Source organism: Rhinolophus sinicus, linkage group LG07, assembly GCF_036562045.2.
Source record: "Rhinolophus sinicus isolate RSC01 linkage group LG07, ASM3656204v1, whole genome shotgun sequence".
Lineage (NCBI taxonomy): Eukaryota > Metazoa > Chordata > Mammalia > Chiroptera > Rhinolophidae > Rhinolophus > Rhinolophus sinicus.
In genome coordinates, this window is record NC_133757.1 from 81,816,203 (window position 1) to 81,835,225 (window position 19,023).

The 19,023-nt window shown below is 51.4% G+C and overlaps 1 protein-coding gene across 2 annotated transcripts; it reads right to left on the bottom strand.

Moving 5' to 3' along the window:
* BRME1 (break repair meiotic recombinase recruitment factor 1) lies at positions 1-19,009 on the bottom strand. Of its 2 annotated transcripts, none has more exons than XM_019746134.2 (10): positions 18,742-18,840; positions 18,390-18,453; positions 17,768-17,819; positions 14,200-14,374; positions 11,264-11,345; positions 10,923-11,027; positions 6,290-7,555; positions 3,084-3,172; positions 1,001-1,093; positions 1-675 (listed from the first exon to the last, which is right to left on the bottom strand). In XM_019746134.2, exons 1-10 carry the CDS (start codon positions 18,795-18,797, stop codon positions 525-527), a joined length of 2,133 nt encoding a protein of 710 aa, XP_019601693.2. In that variant the 5' UTR covers positions 18,798-18,840; the 3' UTR covers positions 1-524. The 2 variants fall into 2 exon arrangements, with proteins under 2 accessions (XP_019601693.2, XP_074194180.1); XM_074338079.1 differs by lacking the exon at positions 18,742-18,840 and adding an exon at positions 18,899-19,009 and having other exon boundaries at positions 393-675.
* Positions 19,010-19,023: the final 14 nt, after the last annotated feature.

The window sequence follows — 19,023 nt, forward strand, 5'->3', positions numbered from 1 at the left end:
CCTCACTAGAGAATCATTTAATGGTCTTCCCAGAAGAGATAAAATGGAAATCTGGAGAAAGACAAACATACAAGCAACAAAGGGAGCCCTTTTCTCCTCCAGGAAAGAAATTCTGAACCTGCCATAACCACATTTAAAGGAGCCAAAATTTGCAAACCCAGATAAATATCTGGGTGGCTCTGGGCCCTGCTTTTGGGGCTGCAGCCCGCCTCCTCCAGGTTCCCTCCCCATACAGACTCCAGAGGGAGGCTGTAGACTCAGAGGGGCCGCCAGGGTTTCCCAGGGGAAGCTGACTTCCAGGTTGGCTGAAGGGCAGTTTCCACGACCCACTAGGACCCGCTGGAGCATCTTGGGGGTAACAAAATACTAGGGGAAGCCTCAGGGATTGCAGGCTTTTCAGGGTCTACTGAGGGACGGTTGCCAGCTGTTCAGCAGGAACATCGGGCACCTCTGGGGGCCAAGGCTCCAAGGAAATACGCATATCCATGGGAGGGGTAGGTCCCCAGCTCCCTGTTTAGAAGCATCTACAAGCCCTTCCAGGATGGTTCCCCATGAGGGACAGTCCCGGCCCCCTTTGATGTGTAGGGTAGGGGGGCTTTCACCACAGGCTTGGCCTTCCAGTAGTTGAGGCGCTTGAAGGCTTCCAGGTCCCGATGGGTGGTCATGACCAGCCGGCTGCGCAGAAACAGCGCTGAGTGAGCCAGAGCAGGATGCACCTCACACTGCTGGTCACACGCTCATGCACACTCGTCACACACACAGGCATATGCAGACACACATGCACAGTCAGAAGCAGCCTGTTACAGAGGAGGCTGTGACCATCCCAGCCCCTCTTCAGAACCTAACCATTCTGCAAAGGATGGGGAAGCCCCTTGCTGGGTGGCCTGGGCCCCTGGGGGGCATCCTTTTTGCTGCCCCATTGGTCCCCACCCCCACCCCCCTGGGCCCCTTGCCTGCTGTGTGTCCTGTGTTCCCTGTGGATCCGCGCCCCAGCCCTTACTTCAGGTTGGAGAGCTCGATGACGAGACCGCGAACAGTATCTGTTGCATCCTCCATCCTGGCAGCTTCACAGGGCTTGAGGCCTTCGTAGGTGCTGGCAGGAAAGGAAGACAAGAGGCCCGACCTCAGCACACAGCTGTGCCAAACACCATCCTGGGGGCTTTCGCGGGGCCTTGAGCTGCCTGCTTTTTCAGATACTCAGCCACCATGGGCAGAGGCTCTGCCGGCCAACCCAGTTGGCTCTTCTGTCAAAAGCACACCCAGAATCCAGCCACCTCTCCCCATTGCAGCTGCCCTCAGGTGGACTGTTGCCACAGGCTCCCTGGTTCCCCAGCTCCTGCCCCTCAGCTTGTCTCCCATGTAGCCTGGGGGTGTGTGTGAAAATGGAAAACTGGCCCACTGCACCCTCTGCCAAGTGCCCAGACGCCACCCCTCCCTTTTATCCCTCTCCCCTGCTCCAGACATACTTAATTCCTTGCCTTCCCCTAAGCACCTCTTAGGGCTCTGGAATGTTCTTTCCCAAATGTCTCCTTTGGGGGGGGGGGGGTAGGAGGAATGGGATTTCCCTGATCACTGAGTTAAAATTTTAACCCCCTCCCCAGTCTTTTTCTCCCTAACACTGGGCCATCTACTTAATTTGCTTGTCTCTTTCTCAGCCCGCCTGCTCCACCCAACACACTAGATCAAAGCTCCATGTTTTGTCCTGTCCCACAGTGCCCAGGGCAGTTCCTGGAAGAGCTGGCACTGGATGGTGTTAACATCTCTGGGAGGGGTGGCTGTGCTGCAGCACCCACTATTGTCTAATGTGTGCGGCCTGCGAGTGCTGGCAGAGGGTGGCCCCCCGGCCTCCCACCAACAGCTCTCCCCAAAGCCTACCACACCCCAGGCCTGGCAGCACCTCCTGGGCTGTCACTACAGAATCTCTGGTTCTGCTCCACCTGCCTCGGTCACCCCGAGGTGGCTGGCTGGCTCAGGCCTTAGGCTCTCCAGTGTCTCTCACTCAATCATGGGTCACCAACCCCAGGACCTGCCCTGGGCGCTTCCAGATTCCATGTGGGGTTGCATCGGCCCAGTGAAGCCATCAGAGATTGAGACACGAATCTCCCTCCTCTTTGTTCAAACCATAGTGGGACCCCTTTGACTAAACTGCCTCTGGTTCCCGTGCAGGGTGTATATGTGCGTGTGTGTGTACAAGTGGTACATCAGGTACTAGTGACAGAGTACAAGGGCAAGAGGCAAAAATGCTCCACCTTCTACCTCAAGGAGGGGGATGAAGAGGAGGAAGAGAGAAACTCAGCTAAGGGCTGCACCCCTAGTCCCTCCTCCACACTTGTCAGACAGAAACAGAAACTTGGCCATAAATAATTGACAAGCTGCCGCCTCTGCAGAAGCCGGTTCAAGTACGAGGTAACAGGAGAGGATGGTGCTCACCCCCAGCGGGGCTGGGAGAAAGGACAGGAGGTGATGGAATGTGACAGGGTCTGGGGCGAGGGGATAGGAACCCCCCCCACACACACACACACAAGGGTTGGGTGGAGGGGCAGTGCACTGGTGGCCGGCCCAGGAGCACAGAGCCATTAGGAAGCGAGGAGACAGGACACATCGGAGAGCCTGGAGGGCCCACTGTGTGTCAGAACTGGGACCGCCCAAGATGGTCTTGGCCAATGGTCCTTAGCCCTGTCAGGGTCGCCTCCCCTCCGAGGAGATTCAGGGAAAGCGCTGAACACTCTCTCCAGAAAAACGTACATACTACATTCAAACAAACCACGGAACTGGGAGGGGGTTACCACCCCAGGGCTCTTGGGGAGATAGGCTGGTTTGGGTGCAAATGGCTGGTCACTAGTTCTTCACTTGTGTGGAGCAAGGGACGCACGCCGTTGGGAAGACAGGGCTCAGCTCCCTTACTGGTTTGGAGAGCTGGGGCTCCCTCATCACCCTCAATAGCAGAATGGGAGCTGATAGGACTGGGGGGAAAGAGAGCATGGGGGCTCCAGTGCCAGAAAAGCCATGCTACACCCCCCCAGGAACGACGGGAGGACTTGCACTGACGCAAGGATCCCTGGGGAGCCTCCCACCCAGCCTACCTGGGCTGGGCCTTGGTAAGGTGGCCTCCATCAGCGAGTGGACTGGTGCTAGCCCAGCAAGGACCCAGGCTGCTCCCTGCAGGAAACAACTGGAAAGAGAGCACAGGTATAAACAGTCTAGCTGGGCGAGCCCTGCACAGGGAATGAAAAGTCATGCAGGGGACGTCTCACTTCCCCTTGGCCACACTGGCAACACCAAAGCGGGTACTCCTGCAGAGGAAAAGTGACACCCAGACCTGTGTTACCAGCCGGGGCTGCTTGTGCCTTCTCCCCCCAGAAAAAGTGCTGACAGGGCAACCCTGGGGTCCTCCCCTGGGCCTGCACCTTCTGACAGACTGGTCTGTGTCCGGAGGTGGCTCTGTCCACACTTCTCTGTTCCTGACAACTGTGCTACAGTCCTGTCTCCCTCTTGTCTTATAGCGTCCAGAAGGGTAGAGAAGACCCCTAGTGGTGGCCACTGCAGCAAAGTGGGCATCTGGTGTCAAGGAGAAGAGGTTGGCCAGATAAGCCATGCATTTTATGTCAGAAAATGATTTTGAAAATATATTGCAAGGGAAAAATTCATAATTAATAGGGGAGCGAGCCAGATAACCCCGAGGAGCTTAAGTTTCTAAATGTCAACGGTGGTTTAATTTTTGTGGAAAATGTCAAGCTCAATCATGGAGGTGATATACTCGTACATCTCTGAAAGAGGCAAAAAGGCTGAGGTGGGGCAGCCTGCCCAAGGCCTCTTCTAAGGAGACCGAAGTCCTGGGGTGGGGAACCTGTTCTAGGGACATCCTTTCCAAACGGAGCCCCTCTTCCCTGAGGGGCATGGGGGGGGGGAGGGTTGAGCTGCACTTGCAAAGGGGTCTCTGAATCCAAAGGACCAGACATGAAGAAATACCTGTAGCCCAGCGGCTCTTACCTGGGGATGACTCTGCCCCCAGGAGACACTTCACAATGTCTTGGTTGTCACACTGGGGGAGGGGGTGCTACTGGCATCCGATGGGTGGAGCCCAGGGATGCTGCTCCATGCCCTACGTGCGCAGGACCACCCCACCACAGAGAACGAATGACCTGGCCCTAGATGCCAGCAGTGCCAGTTGGGACACCTGCTGTAGACAACACAGCGTCTCCTAGCATCTGGCTATTTCATGGAGGTGACTCTGACTTAAAACACAATTCGATGTCATATATTCACCCAACTCACCCCACTATTCCTGGCCATGAGGACTATCCTCCCTCCCACCAGGGTTGTATAAATGTCATGACAGATGTCCTCACACTGAATATGCCAGGGCCACTGCTGGAGGCCTGAGGGACCCGCAATCAGCTTTTGAAATGATGCTCCTTCAGCACCGTACAGAGGCTCTACTGGCTCAGGGTGAGTGTCACACCCCAAGGGAGTTGTTATGAGATGAAAACACCGCACTTTCCCATGAGGGGACCTGGGTTTGAAACCTGTCTGTCACTGCTGTGGAACCTGAGTCTCCGAGGGGCCTCCTCCGAAGTGGTGCTCACGGCTGCGGCTGGTGAGGTGGAGGGCCCGTTGGTGGGAGGTAGCACTGCTGCTCTCCATCCATCTGCGCTCTGTTCCCAAGAGTCCCTGACCACATGGCCTTCCTGCCAAGTACCATCCAGAACCTTCCCATGGGAACCTGCTTGAGCCTGGTTGCCCTGACTTGTTCGGGAACGCCCAATGTTGAAATCAAACATGCCCGGGCATCGGCCGCCTGGTCAAGGCAGTGCCTACTCCTCTGGGGGCCTGTCAGGTCTGACCACTGGCTGTCTGTCCAGGGACCCCACACTGCGGACTGTTTTCCAAGCACACAGTCGCTGGCAGCCTGTCTGGCAACCTGTCCGGAAACGGCTCACTCCTTTGCCTGCTGGATGCCACCAAATGTCTCAACTGCTTCACCAGCCTTCTCCCTTAGCCACTGCCCCAAAGACCAGAGACTGGGGGTAACATAGGCGGCATTTATTTCCAAGTGAAGGGTTTGCATTTTTCAAGAAACAAGGCTCCAGTTCTCCAATGTCAGCTGTTGCCAGCACCTGAACGCCTACCTATCCAGGGGACGGTGTTCAAACTCTAGGCCTAAACTGCACTGTGACCTACTTTCCATGATCTTGCTTGTCTGGTGATCACGAAACTGGTGGCATGAAGAGCCACAGCCCACACGTGGCAGGGTAGGCCAGGTCTGCAATCACCTCATAGGCGAACATTGTGAAGGGCCAAAAACAGGAGGGCGGTGCAGAGTACACCCACGTTCGCTCAACCCAGCCACATTCCCCTCCACGCTCAGAACAGATGGCTTTCTTCAACTGGGCACCAGATGAACTCCTGTGCTTGTCTTTTGGGGCTGTGTTGCATGAAGACTCTGAAGTGCCAAAATGGTAGGATATAAGTGCTACCTAAATGCTTCCTCTGGGAGAGGCAGGCAGGAACAGTGGCATGGAAAACCTCACAGGGGCAGGGACCACACCTGATGTGCTCACGCCTGGCACAGAGCAGGCTCTCCATAAGCATGCATTGAATGAACTTTTAAAAAATCATCTCAACAGGGATGGCTGAAGAAATGGGGGCCAACAATGGTAAAGGGAGTCGGGGACCACATTCCAGGACAGGACGGCTGAGGCGCAGTCGTAGAATCAGGCAGACCTGGACGCAGACCCAGCCTCCTCCCCTTCGGCTGTGTCACTGTAGGCAGGTGCCCAACCTTCTTCAGCCTCTCTGCCGAACCCAGTGTGTGGAAAGAGAACCGCCTACCTCCCAGGGGACCCCTGCCAGCACTTAGCCCAGGCTCAGGTGTGCCACCAGCCAGGGATGTGGCGCCTCCCCCGGGAGCGGGGCCGATGCAAGGCTGCCACCAGCCCTGACAGGTCAATGCCTCAGCCGGCAGAGGCTCATTAGGCAGCTTTCCCACCACCCGTCAGGCAGGCAGATCCCAGAAGTAAGCAAAGTCCCTACAAATTCCAGCAGAAAAACAAAATTCCATGTGTATGTTTGGGACAGGCCCCTCATGGACAGGCAGGTCTTTCCTTTCCGGAAAATCACGGCCTCCACACCCATGGAAGCTGCAAGACTTGGGACGCCTAGACTCACGTGCTGTGTAAGACTGCCACACACTCCATCTTCCCCCCACTACTGGACAGTCTGGGAGAGGGCTTGTGGCCCCCGGCGCCGGCCCTGGCATGGTCTGGCTGTAACTTGGAGAAGCTCTTACCTGCTCAAGTGGGGTTTCAAAGTCGGGAGCTTCCAGGGCATCCTGTATTTGGCTGTCTGGCAGGAAGTCGAGCTCCATGGCTGGGGACACCCCCCCAGCGGCCTGATCTTCAGAGTCAGGCCTGTTAGGCTGGCCTACCGGGCCTTCAAGAGCGTCTGGGCTGTCCTGGGAGGCCTTGGCATCCAGGGGAGGGCCATCCACTGCTTCTCTGTGCACTGGCAGAGCAGATGCTCCAAGGGATAGACTGAGCCCCCCAAGGTCTTGTTCCTGGCTCTGGCTACCTAACTCAGCTGCCTTTTCACCTGAGGGCTGCGATGGCAAAGGCAGTGCACACAAACCTCCCAGCCCTTCTTGATCCGGGCCCGGCACCTGTGTCTGAGCAACACTTGGGCCCATTTCGGAGGCTACAGGGCTGACACCTCCAGCGCCTGTTGTGGGCTCTCGAATTCCATGAGCCAGAGCAGGGCCCCCTGGGACATCACTAGCGGGCTTAGCTTCCCCCGCTGCCTCCCCTATGCCTAAGGTCTCCCCAGCGAGAGGCACGCCTCTGAGCAGTGCCCCGCGATGGCCTCCAGCAGGGGCCTCCCCACTGAGAGAGGCAGGTGTCCTGGCGTTCGCCTGCCCCCTGGGCCCAGCCATCCCCAGAGCCCTCTGTTTTGGCTTGCTGGTGTCTGTGCTCATGTCTGTGAGGACAATGGTCATAAGGGAGGAGTGTTCTGGGCTGCTACAGCTCCCTTCTGCTGCGCAGCCAGCCCTGCTGAGTGTCTGCATGAGGTCAGGGGGGCCCTGGGCCACAGATCGGGGCTCTGGATCCCAAGTGGCCAGGACGCTGTCTCCTTCGTCCTGGTCAGCACCTGCTCCTCCTTGGCCACCTTCCTCCTGTGGGGCTCCTTGGTCTGGCTCCTTCTCTTCAGCATCACTGCTCGGTTGAAGCCCTTTCTGGCCACAAGCACCGGGAACCCCACCCCTCTCTGTGCTTCCACAGTCTGGCAAGTTGGTTCCTTGCTCCAACAGGTGGTGCTGGCTGGCCCTCTCTGAGGCCAAGGCCACTGTCCCCCGTGCTAGAGAGGCGTCATTGGAGACCTCAGGCTGAGACTCTGCCCTGCTGGACACAAGTGTTACAGGGTTGTGGACGTCGTGCTCAGAGCAGGTGCCACCTGCCTGGGTCTGGTCTCCCGGCTCCCTGGCCTCCCAGACAGTGAGACCTGGGGACTCCTCCCAAGACTGGCTTCCTGCCGGCTGCACACTGGGCTCTGGCAGTGTTTCCTGTGGAGAGAGGAAGACTCAGCCTTGGGCCTTCAACAATCAACTGCTCTAAAGATTTTTCTATTTGTTACTGCCCCTGTACAAAGTCTCAGATGCTGTGCAGACGACCGAAGGGATCAGTATAGTAGTCCACCCTTACCCACGGGGGACACATTCCCAGAGCCCCAGTGAATGCCAGAAACTGTGGATAGTGCCAAACCCTATATATACAGTGGTACCTGGTTTTCGAACGTAATCCGTTCCGGAAGACTGTTGGAATTCTGAAATGTTCAAAGACCGAGGCAAGGTTTCCCCATAGAAAGTAAATGCAAAATGGATTAATCGTTCCAGACCTTTAAAATCAACCCCTAAAACTGCAAATTTGGCATGAATTTTACTATCTAATGACACCATAGATCCATACAATATACAGCATTCATAAACCGAAATGTTCGTCAACAGAGACATTCAAAAACCGAGGTACCACTGTACTATGTTTCATTCCCCTACACATAGGGGAATGCCTTAAATTAGGCATAGTAAGAGATTAACAATAAAAATTGAATTATAATATACTGTAATGAAGTTATATGCATGGCTTTGAGGCCACTATTAAGTAAAATAAAGGTGACCTGAACACAAGCATTACGAGGCTGTGACGGTCAATCTGACAATGAAGACGGCTACTAAGTGGCTCCCGGACAGCGAGCATGTACCGCGTGGAGACACTGGGCAAAGAGAGGATTCACATTCCAGGCAGGACAGTGTGAAATTTCATCACGCTATTTAGAACGATGTGCGATTTAAAATTTCTGAATTGTTTATTTCTGGAATTTTCCGTTTAATATTTTCAGACTACAGTTGACCATAGGTAACAGAAACCTTGGAAAGAAAAACCGTGGGTAAGGAGGAACTACTGTACCAGTATGGGACAGAGCTTTGTGCCAGGGGCTGAAGGGAGAACTGGAAGCACAGGAATCCTTCCTTCCACCAGCTCCTCCTCCCCAGCAGGACCAGGCACGTGGAGGTCAGGGATACAAAAATCAAGGGGGCCTGTGGACCATACCAGTGTCAGCTGCCTGGTGCTGGCGATGGACTATCGTTACGAAAGACGTTACCACGAGGGGAAGCCAGAGGAGGAAACCCAGGGACCTCCCTATGCTGTTTTGTTTTTAAACTGCGGTATAATACACACAACATAAGATTCACCATTTGAACCATTTTTGAGTGGACAACTCAGTGGCATTAAGCATGTTCTCACTGCTGTGCAGCCATCACCACCATCCATCTCCAGAGCTCTTTCGTCTTGTACAATTGAAGTTCTGTTCCCATTAAGCACTAACTCCCTGCTCTGCCCCTCCCAGCCCCGGCAACCATTATTCTACACTGTCTATGATTTGACTACTCTAAGTTCCTCGTATAATTGGAATAATAAAATACGTGGTCTTTTGTGACTGGCTTCTTTCACTTAGAATAATGTTTTCAAGGTTCATCCATGTTGTAGCATGAATCAGTATTTCCTTCCGTTTTAAGGCTGAATAATATTCCATTTTGTTTATTCATTCATCCATCAGTGAACACCTGGGTCTATACTGTTTTTGAAACTTCTTATAAGTCTCTAATTATTTCATGATAAAAGGTTAAAAGAGAGGAAGAGAGAAGTGAAAAGTCCCTAAAGGAGGTGGAAGATGACCAGAGCAGGCTCAGGGAGAGAGGATGGTTCTATCTGGGACACAGAGTATCATCCCGGGCTAGATGGCAGCTTGATCCTCCACGTGCTCAGGCCTAAACCTGCAGAGTCACTGCAGCCCAGCTCTCCCACCTCTAGATGCACGTATCTGACAATTCCACCTGGCTTTGTCTGGTCATCCCCAATGTGACACAACCACACGAGCTCCTGAGCACCCCCTGAGAATCTCCCTGTCTCCACTAACAGCAACTCCATTCTTCAATCTATTCAGGCCCTAAACAAGAGAGTCAACCCAACGTCCCCCTTCTTCTCACACATGTGCCATCAGCTCTCCCTTCAAACTGGACTGCGGATAAATTCCATACCTAGGTACTAAGGTTTGCAACTCTAGGTACCTACTGACAGCAGCTGCTCCCCTCTTGCTTTTGTAGTTTTAGCGCTGGGGGACCCTCCCCCACAGTTACCTCCCTGCACTGATCAGGGCCACTTTTCTAGGAGAGGGTCAGGGTCTGCAGTGCAAATGTCAGACCACTGAAGGTCACAGCGTGTCCATACGGCTTCAGTGAAGCCACTGGCAACCTGTCTGCCAAGTGATATGCTGCTTTTCCTGACTGACAGTAAAACGATCACTCCCTTTTTTAAAAAATTAAACTTTTTGTGAAATCATTGTACATTCATGTGCATTTGTGAAAAATGTGAAAAGATCCCTTTTGCTCCTTACCCAGTTTGCCCCAGTGGTAACATCTTACATAACAAAACTACCGTATCACAGGCATGTTGACATCACTAAGGTTCCCGACTTTATTCGGCTCTCCCATTCGTATGTGTATTAAGTTCTATATGGTTCTCACACTCGTGGAGGCTGTGGCTCCACCAACACAGTTAAGATACTGAAAAGATGCCAACACAAAGATTCCTGGCATTGCCATTTGTACCCACACTCGCCTCTATCCCACGTCAGCCATCCCGTCTCCAACCCTGGCCACCATGTGTCTACCCAACATGTCTGATTTTGTCATGTCAATAATGTGCTGTAAATGGAACCCTACAGCATATAAACCTTTGGGATTGGCCTTTCCTACTCCCTCTAACGTCCTGGAGATCCACCCAGGTAGTTGTGTGTGCCACTAGTTTGTTCCTTTTTTATTACTGGGTTGTGTTCATGGTTTGGATAGACCGTGATTTGTTCAACCATTCTCCAGCTGTTGAAAGATATTGAAGGTATTCCCAGTTGGGGGCGATTATAAACACAGCTGCTGGGCACACCCCCACTCCCGTTTTAAGGGGTGTGTTTTGCCAGATATTGTCACCCCCAGAGCTGATGGTGGCAAGGACAAGAGAGAACACTGTAAGACTCCCCCCAAACCCAACTCACAAAAAAGCTTCTGAGAAGCCAAAGGGGTTCAAGGACAGAACACGGGCTTCCTGTCTGAGTTTTACTAACTCTCACGCCATGTGGGCAGAGGGTGCCGGACTTGAGCGCTTCGGGGCAGGCACAGCTGTCCCGAGCAGCTCTCGTGGGCCTGTGAGCTGCCTGCACAGCACCTGCAGTACAGAGACATCCGTAGTGCGAGCCACTCACAAAGGGGGTGTGGAGAGGTACAGATCTGGCCATTGCCAAAGTCAAACTCCGCTGCCACGGCTGAGCCAAGGGGCTGCACATTCATGGGGCTCAGCCTGCCGGTTTTAGGGTCTTACCAGGCTAAAGGCCCCACTTCCAAGGTCCTCTTCTCTCGTAGCTGCTTGTCTTGTCACTGTCTTCCTGGGTTTTGCAAACTGGGGGACAAACCTCCCAACTGAGTTCTGTGAACCAGATACAAGAACAAAGCAGCAATAAAGATAAGGAGGAATGAAGACTTGAAAGAAACAAAACACCAAAACCAGTTTCTTTCCTACAGCTGCAAACATGGCCTTTGCCCTCCATCTCCAGGGCACACTCTCACCAGCCCTTGTTGGCTCCGAGGGTGAATGGAGGCAGGACCTGCAGCTCAAGGGGGCAGTGTCGTTTGCACATCGGCAAGGCTACAAAACAGGCTCACCTGGGAAGAAGGAAAGGAAATTGACTCCCTTTCTGGTTGTCCAAGGAGCATGGAGGAAGCGCCTGTTTCCTTATCCGGGGAACTGGATGGAGAAAAACAAAACAGGAAGTTCTGGAGTTCTCCAATGTTGTCAATGTGCACAGTGGGACAGACAAGGAAGTCCAAAGGCAAAGTAGTGCTCAGAACCTCCTGGAAAGAAGGCCCTGGAGCACCTGATGAGAGAGGGTGGGATGGAGGACGGGAGCAGTGCCCTGGGGAACATCTGACTCCAAGAAGGGTGTGGAGTCCCAAGTCTAGAATCCAAGCTTCGTGCGCTGGCAGCACTTTACCCTTATAATCCCATTGGCTCCTGAAGTAAGAACAAGAATTCTCCCTTGGACTGGCACTGCAGCCCCCAACTCTGCAAATTCTAAGGAAGGGAAGTTGCAGATATGCGAAACAGTGTCTTAAAAAACGGGTGTATTCATAATTACCAAAAGGTGGAAGCAACTGAGATGGCCTTTAGTGGGTCAGTGGATAATACACCATGGTATATCCAGACAATGGAATATTATTCAATGCTAAAAAGAAATGAGCTATCAAGCCATGAAAAGACATGGAGGAAACTTAAATGTGTATTACTAAAAGAAGTCAATCTGAAAAGGCCACGTACTATATGATTCCAACTATATGACATTCTGGAAAAGGCAAACTATGGAGACAGTAAAAAGATCAGTGGTGGCCAGGGGCAGGGGGAGAGATGAATAGGCTACGATTTTTAGGGCAGCGAAAATACTCTGCATGAGACAATAGTGATGGATACGTATCATTATACATTTGTCCAAACCCACAGGATACACAAAACCAAGTGTGAACGCTAAGGTAAACTATGGAATTTGGGTGATTACGATGTGTCAATATAGGTTGATCTTTGGTTAAAAAAAAAAAAAAAAGTACCTGGTTGAGTGATAATGGGGAGGCTATGTATGTGTGAGGACAAAAAAGTATGTGGGAAATTTCTGTATCTTCTACTTTATTGTAAGCCTAAAACTGCTCTTACAATTTAAATCTTTAAAAAAACACTGGTGAGGTTATGATTATATTTAAATAAGTGTGGACGTGTATATTGTAAAAAAATAAATAAATAAAGACCAAAATCTGGAACCAAAATTTTATGATTTCAACTCTGGAAGTAGAACAGGATAAAACATGAATATATGCTAATGCGTAGGCTTGAATTGTGCCAGGAGAGGTTACGGAGACAGAATAAGTCTATATACTGCTAGCAAGAGTCTGTTAGAAAATTTTATTTGGGATGGGTTGTTCGAGTGGCTTCTGGGTGCTGGCAAGATTTCATTTCTCAACATAAATGTGTTAAGCTTCTCTGCTTTATGATCTTTTTCTATTATAGTCTACGCATAGGGTATTTCTTTTCTTTTCTTTTTTTTTAAAGATTTTATTGGGGAAGGGGAACAGTGTGTACTTCTAGAACTTTTTTCCAAGTCAAGTTGTTGTCCTTTCAGTCTTAGTTGTGGAGGGCACAGCTCAGCTCCAGGTCCAGTTGCCACTGCTAGTTGCAAGGGGCGCAGCCCACCATCCCTTGCAGGAGTCGAACCGGCAACCTTGTGGTTGAGAGAACACGCTCCAACCAACTGAGCCATCTGGGAGCTCAGTGGCAGCTCAGCTCAAGGTGCCGCGTTCAATCTTAGTTGCAGGGGGCAGAGCCCACCATCCCTTGCGGGACTTGAGGAGTTGAACAGGCAACCTTGTGGTTGAGAGCCCACTGGCCCATGCGGGAATCGAAGCAGCAGTCTTTGGAGTTAGGAGCGTGGAGCCACTGGGCCGGCCCCACAGGGTATTTCTTAATAAAACATTTTAAAAAAACAAAAACAAAATGGTGGGAACCTACTTCTGTGGCTTCTGACTATTCCTAAGGACACAGGTGGCAGGTTGGAGAGTGGCTGTAACCCCATCAGTCCTGCTGGGCTGTCCAGGAGTGAGGAGCAGAGTGGCATTGTCATGTCTGGGAAAATGGCTTAGGTGTGACACGTGGCCCCTCTCTTCACATCACACACAGAGCAGGGCTGCCTGAAGTGCTAAGACCGCCAGGACCTGAGATCAGACACATCCCCGCACCCACTGAAAACGGTTGTCAGACACATTTTTCACTCAAAAACTTTGGCAGTCCAATCCACGACGTTGTCTCTGAAGGCTTCGGGGAGCAGGAACCCCCCCTTCTCCTAACTCACAATATCCCTTTCTACTCTGCTGTAGTTACAGGTGGTTTAACCCTGTGAACAGACTAAACTATTCTCCAGTTCCTTTTTTTTCCCCACCTGCTAATTACATTCATTCCTGAAAAAAAAAAGGGTAGGGGAACTTGGAAACCATAGTGGTTAAGAGCACAGGAGCAAGACACAGCTAGAACCGCAGCTTGCCTTAACCAGCTCAGTGGCCTTGGGCAAGTCATTTGCTCTCTCGAAGCCTCAGAGTCCTCATCTTTCAAATGGGTATAAAAACCTATTTCACAGTGGCGAGACTGCATGAGCTGGTCTGTGTAAGATGTTTGTTATTAGCACGCTGCTTACCACATATTGATTCTCTTTTATGGGTTATTATTTCACAGACCTACTCCTTCAGTACCTTCTTGATCAAGAAGGAATGTAAGATAAATATGGATTTGACCCACAGACAGGACAAGCTGCATTCTGTAACTAAGTGACCTTGACAAACTCAAGGTTTTCCTTGCCTGTGACTAACATATTGACCTTTCTTGATAGAGAGTCCCAGGAGGAAAGCTTTGAGAAGCACAATCCAAAGACTCCGAGTCCCTGGGGGGGAGGCATGGCATTGGATGGGTCATGTTGGTCCCCTCCCTTTTGCATCCTGTTCACTGGGCTGCTGTGCTGTGCCCACTGTCAATGGGGAGGTTTGCTGGAATGTTCTGAGCCACCTACCTGGAGGCCGCTTGTCCTGGTTCCTCCCCACGCTGCTCTACAGAAGGAGCAGGTCCTGACTTGCCTTCTGACTCTTCAGGGTGACGCAAAGGGCCCAACTCAGAACTCTGGGGGATCCCATGAGAGTCTCTGAGCCTTGGGTTCTTTGGGGGTTTCAGAGGATGGATTCCTTCTCCTGGTTTAGAGACAAAGGAAGAAACAGGGGTAGGGGACGCCAAGAGCATGCAGACAACCAAAGCCGCAGGGGCACTGCTGCAATGCGAGCAGGTTTATTCCAAGGACAGCAAACCCCTGTTCTGACGCTTGCCTGGAGAGCGAGAGATGGGATGGAATCCCGTCCAGGTTCTATCATTTATCTGCCTATGGAATTCAAAGGCTTTTTATCTATGGAATGGTCAATACTGAGTCCGAATCCTGAGATGGCCTGGCCTGGCGTCAAACCACGAGACCACCTGGCCCAGCCTACTATCTCTCTGGGGAAGTGGTGAGAGGTGTGTACTGATTTTTTCGGGTCTTAGCTCAAACATCCCTGCAGAGGGGCCATTCCCTGACTTCTCTATAGAGCATCCCCTTTCAAACCCATGCTATTTTATTCACTTCATGGCTTTTCCGCAATTGTCGATGTACTGGGTCATTTGTCTCCCCCACTACAGCCTGCTGCACACAAGGACGGGCCTCATCCATCTATCTCACTCTCTGCTGGGTCTCAAGTGCCTAGAAGAGCATCTAGTACACTGTCAGAGCTCAATAAATACTTGATAGATGGCTGAATAAACACGTGTAGATCACTTCCCGGGAAACACAGATACAACTTAATTATGTACCAACCACTCTAGTTTTCCACAACACCTAAAGAATATACATCCTGGGAAAACTAGGGCCCAGTGTCATTAAGTGCTAAGGAAGTGAAGTCTCAGATGCCACTTGGTCCCTTGTATCTGTGCAATACCTTCCCCGTCACTAAGAGCAATTTAGAGCCTAAAGGTGCTTATTAACATCTATTTGTTGGACATAGGAAACTCCCTTACATAGAAATTGCCAATAGTGGCTGGCTTGTGAGACCTCTCCAGATCTGGCCCCAACAGAATCATTTATTCAATGAACAAATAATAAGGGTTGACTTGTGATTTCCATGCCAGACACTGTCCTAAGAACTTGAGTGTGTTATGATAAAACTTCGAGGTAGGGTCCTGCTGTTATGCCCATCTTACAGATGATAAAGCTGAGGCATATGCAGCCCAAGGAATCCAGAATGGATGGATTCAGATATCCACTGAGCACTTAAGTGTACGTCAGCATTTGTTGAGCAGCTATTGTGTACCAAGCTGCTGACGAGGCAGTGAGGACAAAAGACAAGCGAGAGCCAAGTCTGATCTTCCTGGAGTTCCTTATACACCTTGAAAGAAACCCATTGTATAAGCACCCTCCCTTTCCTCCCAACACCACCAATGCTGAGGGTCCTCCCCAGCATTTATTCAGCTGTTTGTGTTCCATGAGACCACAGCGACTTTCCTGTAATTTCTTCTAATTCTGTCAGTTATGGTTCATGTGTACCCATTCAGAACTTTAACTCACTGCTGTGTGTTTAATTAGCTCTCTCCGTGAGAAGTATTTTTCTTTTTCCCTTCACTAGACCTTGAGGGTGTCAAGGGCAGGAACTAAGTCTGCTGCACCCTTTGCTCTTATCCTCAACCTGCCTCCCACCCTTCCCTCAGGTGCCCACCCCAGCACTGCACGCAGCGTAAGGCTCTATTGAGTTTCTTACACAAACACATTCCCACCTTGTGGTCTGCCAGAAAAGATAAAATATGGCAGCTTCGTTTATTTGGTTTCTTAAGATGCCCAAACACTAGCTTGCTTTGCTAATGGACGTTTGTACCAAATAAAAAGCAAAAATATCAACAGAAGCGAAGAGCCTCCCATTTCCTTCCTGTGATCTGTCCCCACAGGACTAATTTAAGAAAAACTAAGGCAGAACCTTGTGTTCAACACCAAAGGCCAAAGACATCGGGAGGGAAAGGGCTTCTTTCACCACCTGCCAGAATCGTATTCCCCTCTCTCCACTCCATCCAGGACACACAGAAACAGCTGTTCTGGGCCAGCCCAGGGGTCTACTGAGCTGGGGAGTCCATTGCCAAGAGAGGCCCCAAATGACTTGCTGTGGGTGGGCCTGGCTGTCCCCAGCTTCCCCCTCCAAGGTCAGATAAATTCCTGTGTCTCCAAGCAGCCTGTTGCTCATCTTTGCACTAAATATTTTCAATCTGTTGATAATTTCTTTTCAGTCCCACGTTTTGGGGGAAAAATGAGGGCTACTCCTTAAGTTCATTAAGCACTAAGTAAATAAATAATTTATAAACTTTTAAGATGTTTGAGTAACCTTAGACAATAGACAGGGTAATGGAGCTATACTATGCAATATTGGGTGTTTTTCTTTACGAACGAGGAAATTCTGTATGTATATGGACAGAGATGGTCTCAATACACCATGAAGTGAAAGATGGAAGCTGCGTGTCATGTGATGATTCTATTTTCCAACAAAAAACACTACATTTGTGTATATGCAGAAAAAGTTCGGAAGAAGCAGTGTACCTAAGTTCATCCTGTTTTTTCATACTGTACTGTATGATTGGTCCTCATCCTGTGGCAATGATGGACGTTACCATTGGGGGAAGCTGGGCAAAGGGGACACAGGCCTCTGAACTAGTTTTGCAACTTTCTGTAAGCCCAAAATTGTTTCAAAATGAAAAGTTATTTGTTTGTTTTTTAAGTCTGGAAGGATAATCATAACAGCAGCATATATTTGTGACTACGTAGAGTCTCTTCTCAGTGCGTTACAAATACTGATCCACATGTGAGCTCCGGGACGCGGTTCTCAACCTTGGCACTACCGATATCTGGGACACTACTGACATTTGGGGTTGGATCATTCTGGGTTGTGGGGGCTGTCCTGTGCATGCTATGATTTTGAGCAGATTCCTGGCCTAGACCCACTAAATGCCAATACCACCGCCCCTACACACACACACTCACTGTGAAAACCAAAAAGTCTCTAGACATTGCCAAATATCCTCTGGAGGGCAAATTCCTCCCCCCACCAGGTGGAGAACCACCAGGAGGTGCTCTTATTATCCCATTTACAGAAGGGGGAAAGCAGGCACAGAGTAAGTCATCTGCCGTCACACAGTGAGCAGCAGAGCTGGGAGGAACCAGGTTTTTGGTTCCAGAATGAAGCACTTAGCCACACACCAGATGGCCTTGCAGCATGTCAAGCTCCGTTCAGGGGTGGCCTCTGAGAGTGGGCCTGCATGGGGGCTACACCCCACCACGAAGCCTGAGGGCATTCCCTCGGCTGTGTGGGACCCCACCAGAGGCTGGAGAAAGCTCCACAAAGCTTGCACTTTCTACTCTATGCACTTCTCCATAATTTATAGTTTTCTTACTAGCGGGTATTAAATCATGTTTTAAAGGAGCCTGGTGTGGTCATGTTAGCATTTCTACAATAAATAAGCCCAAATTCCTCCTAAGAGCAGAAGCAACAATAAAGAGATCAACTTGAACATCCAAATACCTGAGGTCCGAAGCTTCTTCCTCTTACTCATTTTATCCCTCCCTTGAGAAATCTGAAAAGGAGCAAAATACCATCATTACAAGAAGTCCCTTTCTCTGGGTATGGACCCTAGTGATATTGGCTGAGGGGAGAAAACCCCAGCCCCACTTCAACCCGTCTGGCTGCCTGAGGGTCAGTCGGGCCCCAAGAGGATACAGGGTGGGAATCATAGCGACCTTGGGCCGTGGCTGGGTAAGAACTCAAACCTCCTCCATGCTGCTGATAGTAAAAAGGGAATTGCCCATCTTCTGCCCAGGATCTGAGAGTGCATAGGCAGGAGTGGAGCAGGAGTGTCTTCCGTGGGAACCATTCGAGACCCTGGCTCTAGCCCCTAAGTTGGGGCAGCCTGTGTGAAGCTCCTCCCTCCAGGCTGGGTTTTTTTGGGATCCTTCCAGGGACATCCGAGGACTTTTGAGGGAACAATGGGGGCGCTTCAGGGTCATCTGGGGACTTTAGAGGGGCCACCTGGAGTGCTTCAAAAAGTCAGGGGTTCCTTCGGGGGATGCCGGAGGACCTTGAAAGGAAAGGAGCCACCTCAGAGCAATTCCTTCCAGCCTTGGTGGTGGGAAAAGCCCAAACCGACCTGGGCCAGAGAAGTTCTTGAAGTCCGCTTGTCCTTATCAGGAACTAGGCAGGTCTGCCTGGAGCTGTTAGGGAATAATTCGGTTAAATTATCTGCGTGAAATATTTTGGAGAAAATAAAAAACAAGTTGGCCCCTCATGGAGGCTGGGCCGCCCCAGGGTCTGAAGCTGAGGGGCTAGGAAGGCCAGAGGTCCGAGCGCTGCGGTCTGGCTTCCGGTGACCAGGTCCACACTAACGCGACCCCACCACCGAAACGTGAGGACTGCCCAGACTCGGACCACCAGGTGAGGCTGCAGCTCGTAGGTGGCGGCAGAACGCAATAAACCCGACACCGCCTCCGCAGCCCTCACACCTGCTCGAGCTCTGTCCGCCTCTTTCCCGCTCACTGCGACACCCAACCGCGCGCATGCGCAATGCCAGCGTTGCGCTCACACCTGCGCACGCTCCGCCTCTTTCCCGTACCCGAGGTACCCTCCAGCGCCCTGCAGCGCGCATGCGCGCTTGCGTACTGCCTGCCGGGAGTTGTAGTTTCAGTGCGGCGGGCCCGGCAAGTCCAGTGGCCTCGCTCCGGTGCCGCCGCCCGCGAGCTACGAGGCGGAAGTAGGGCGGCCTCCCCAGAGACCGAGGACGCGGG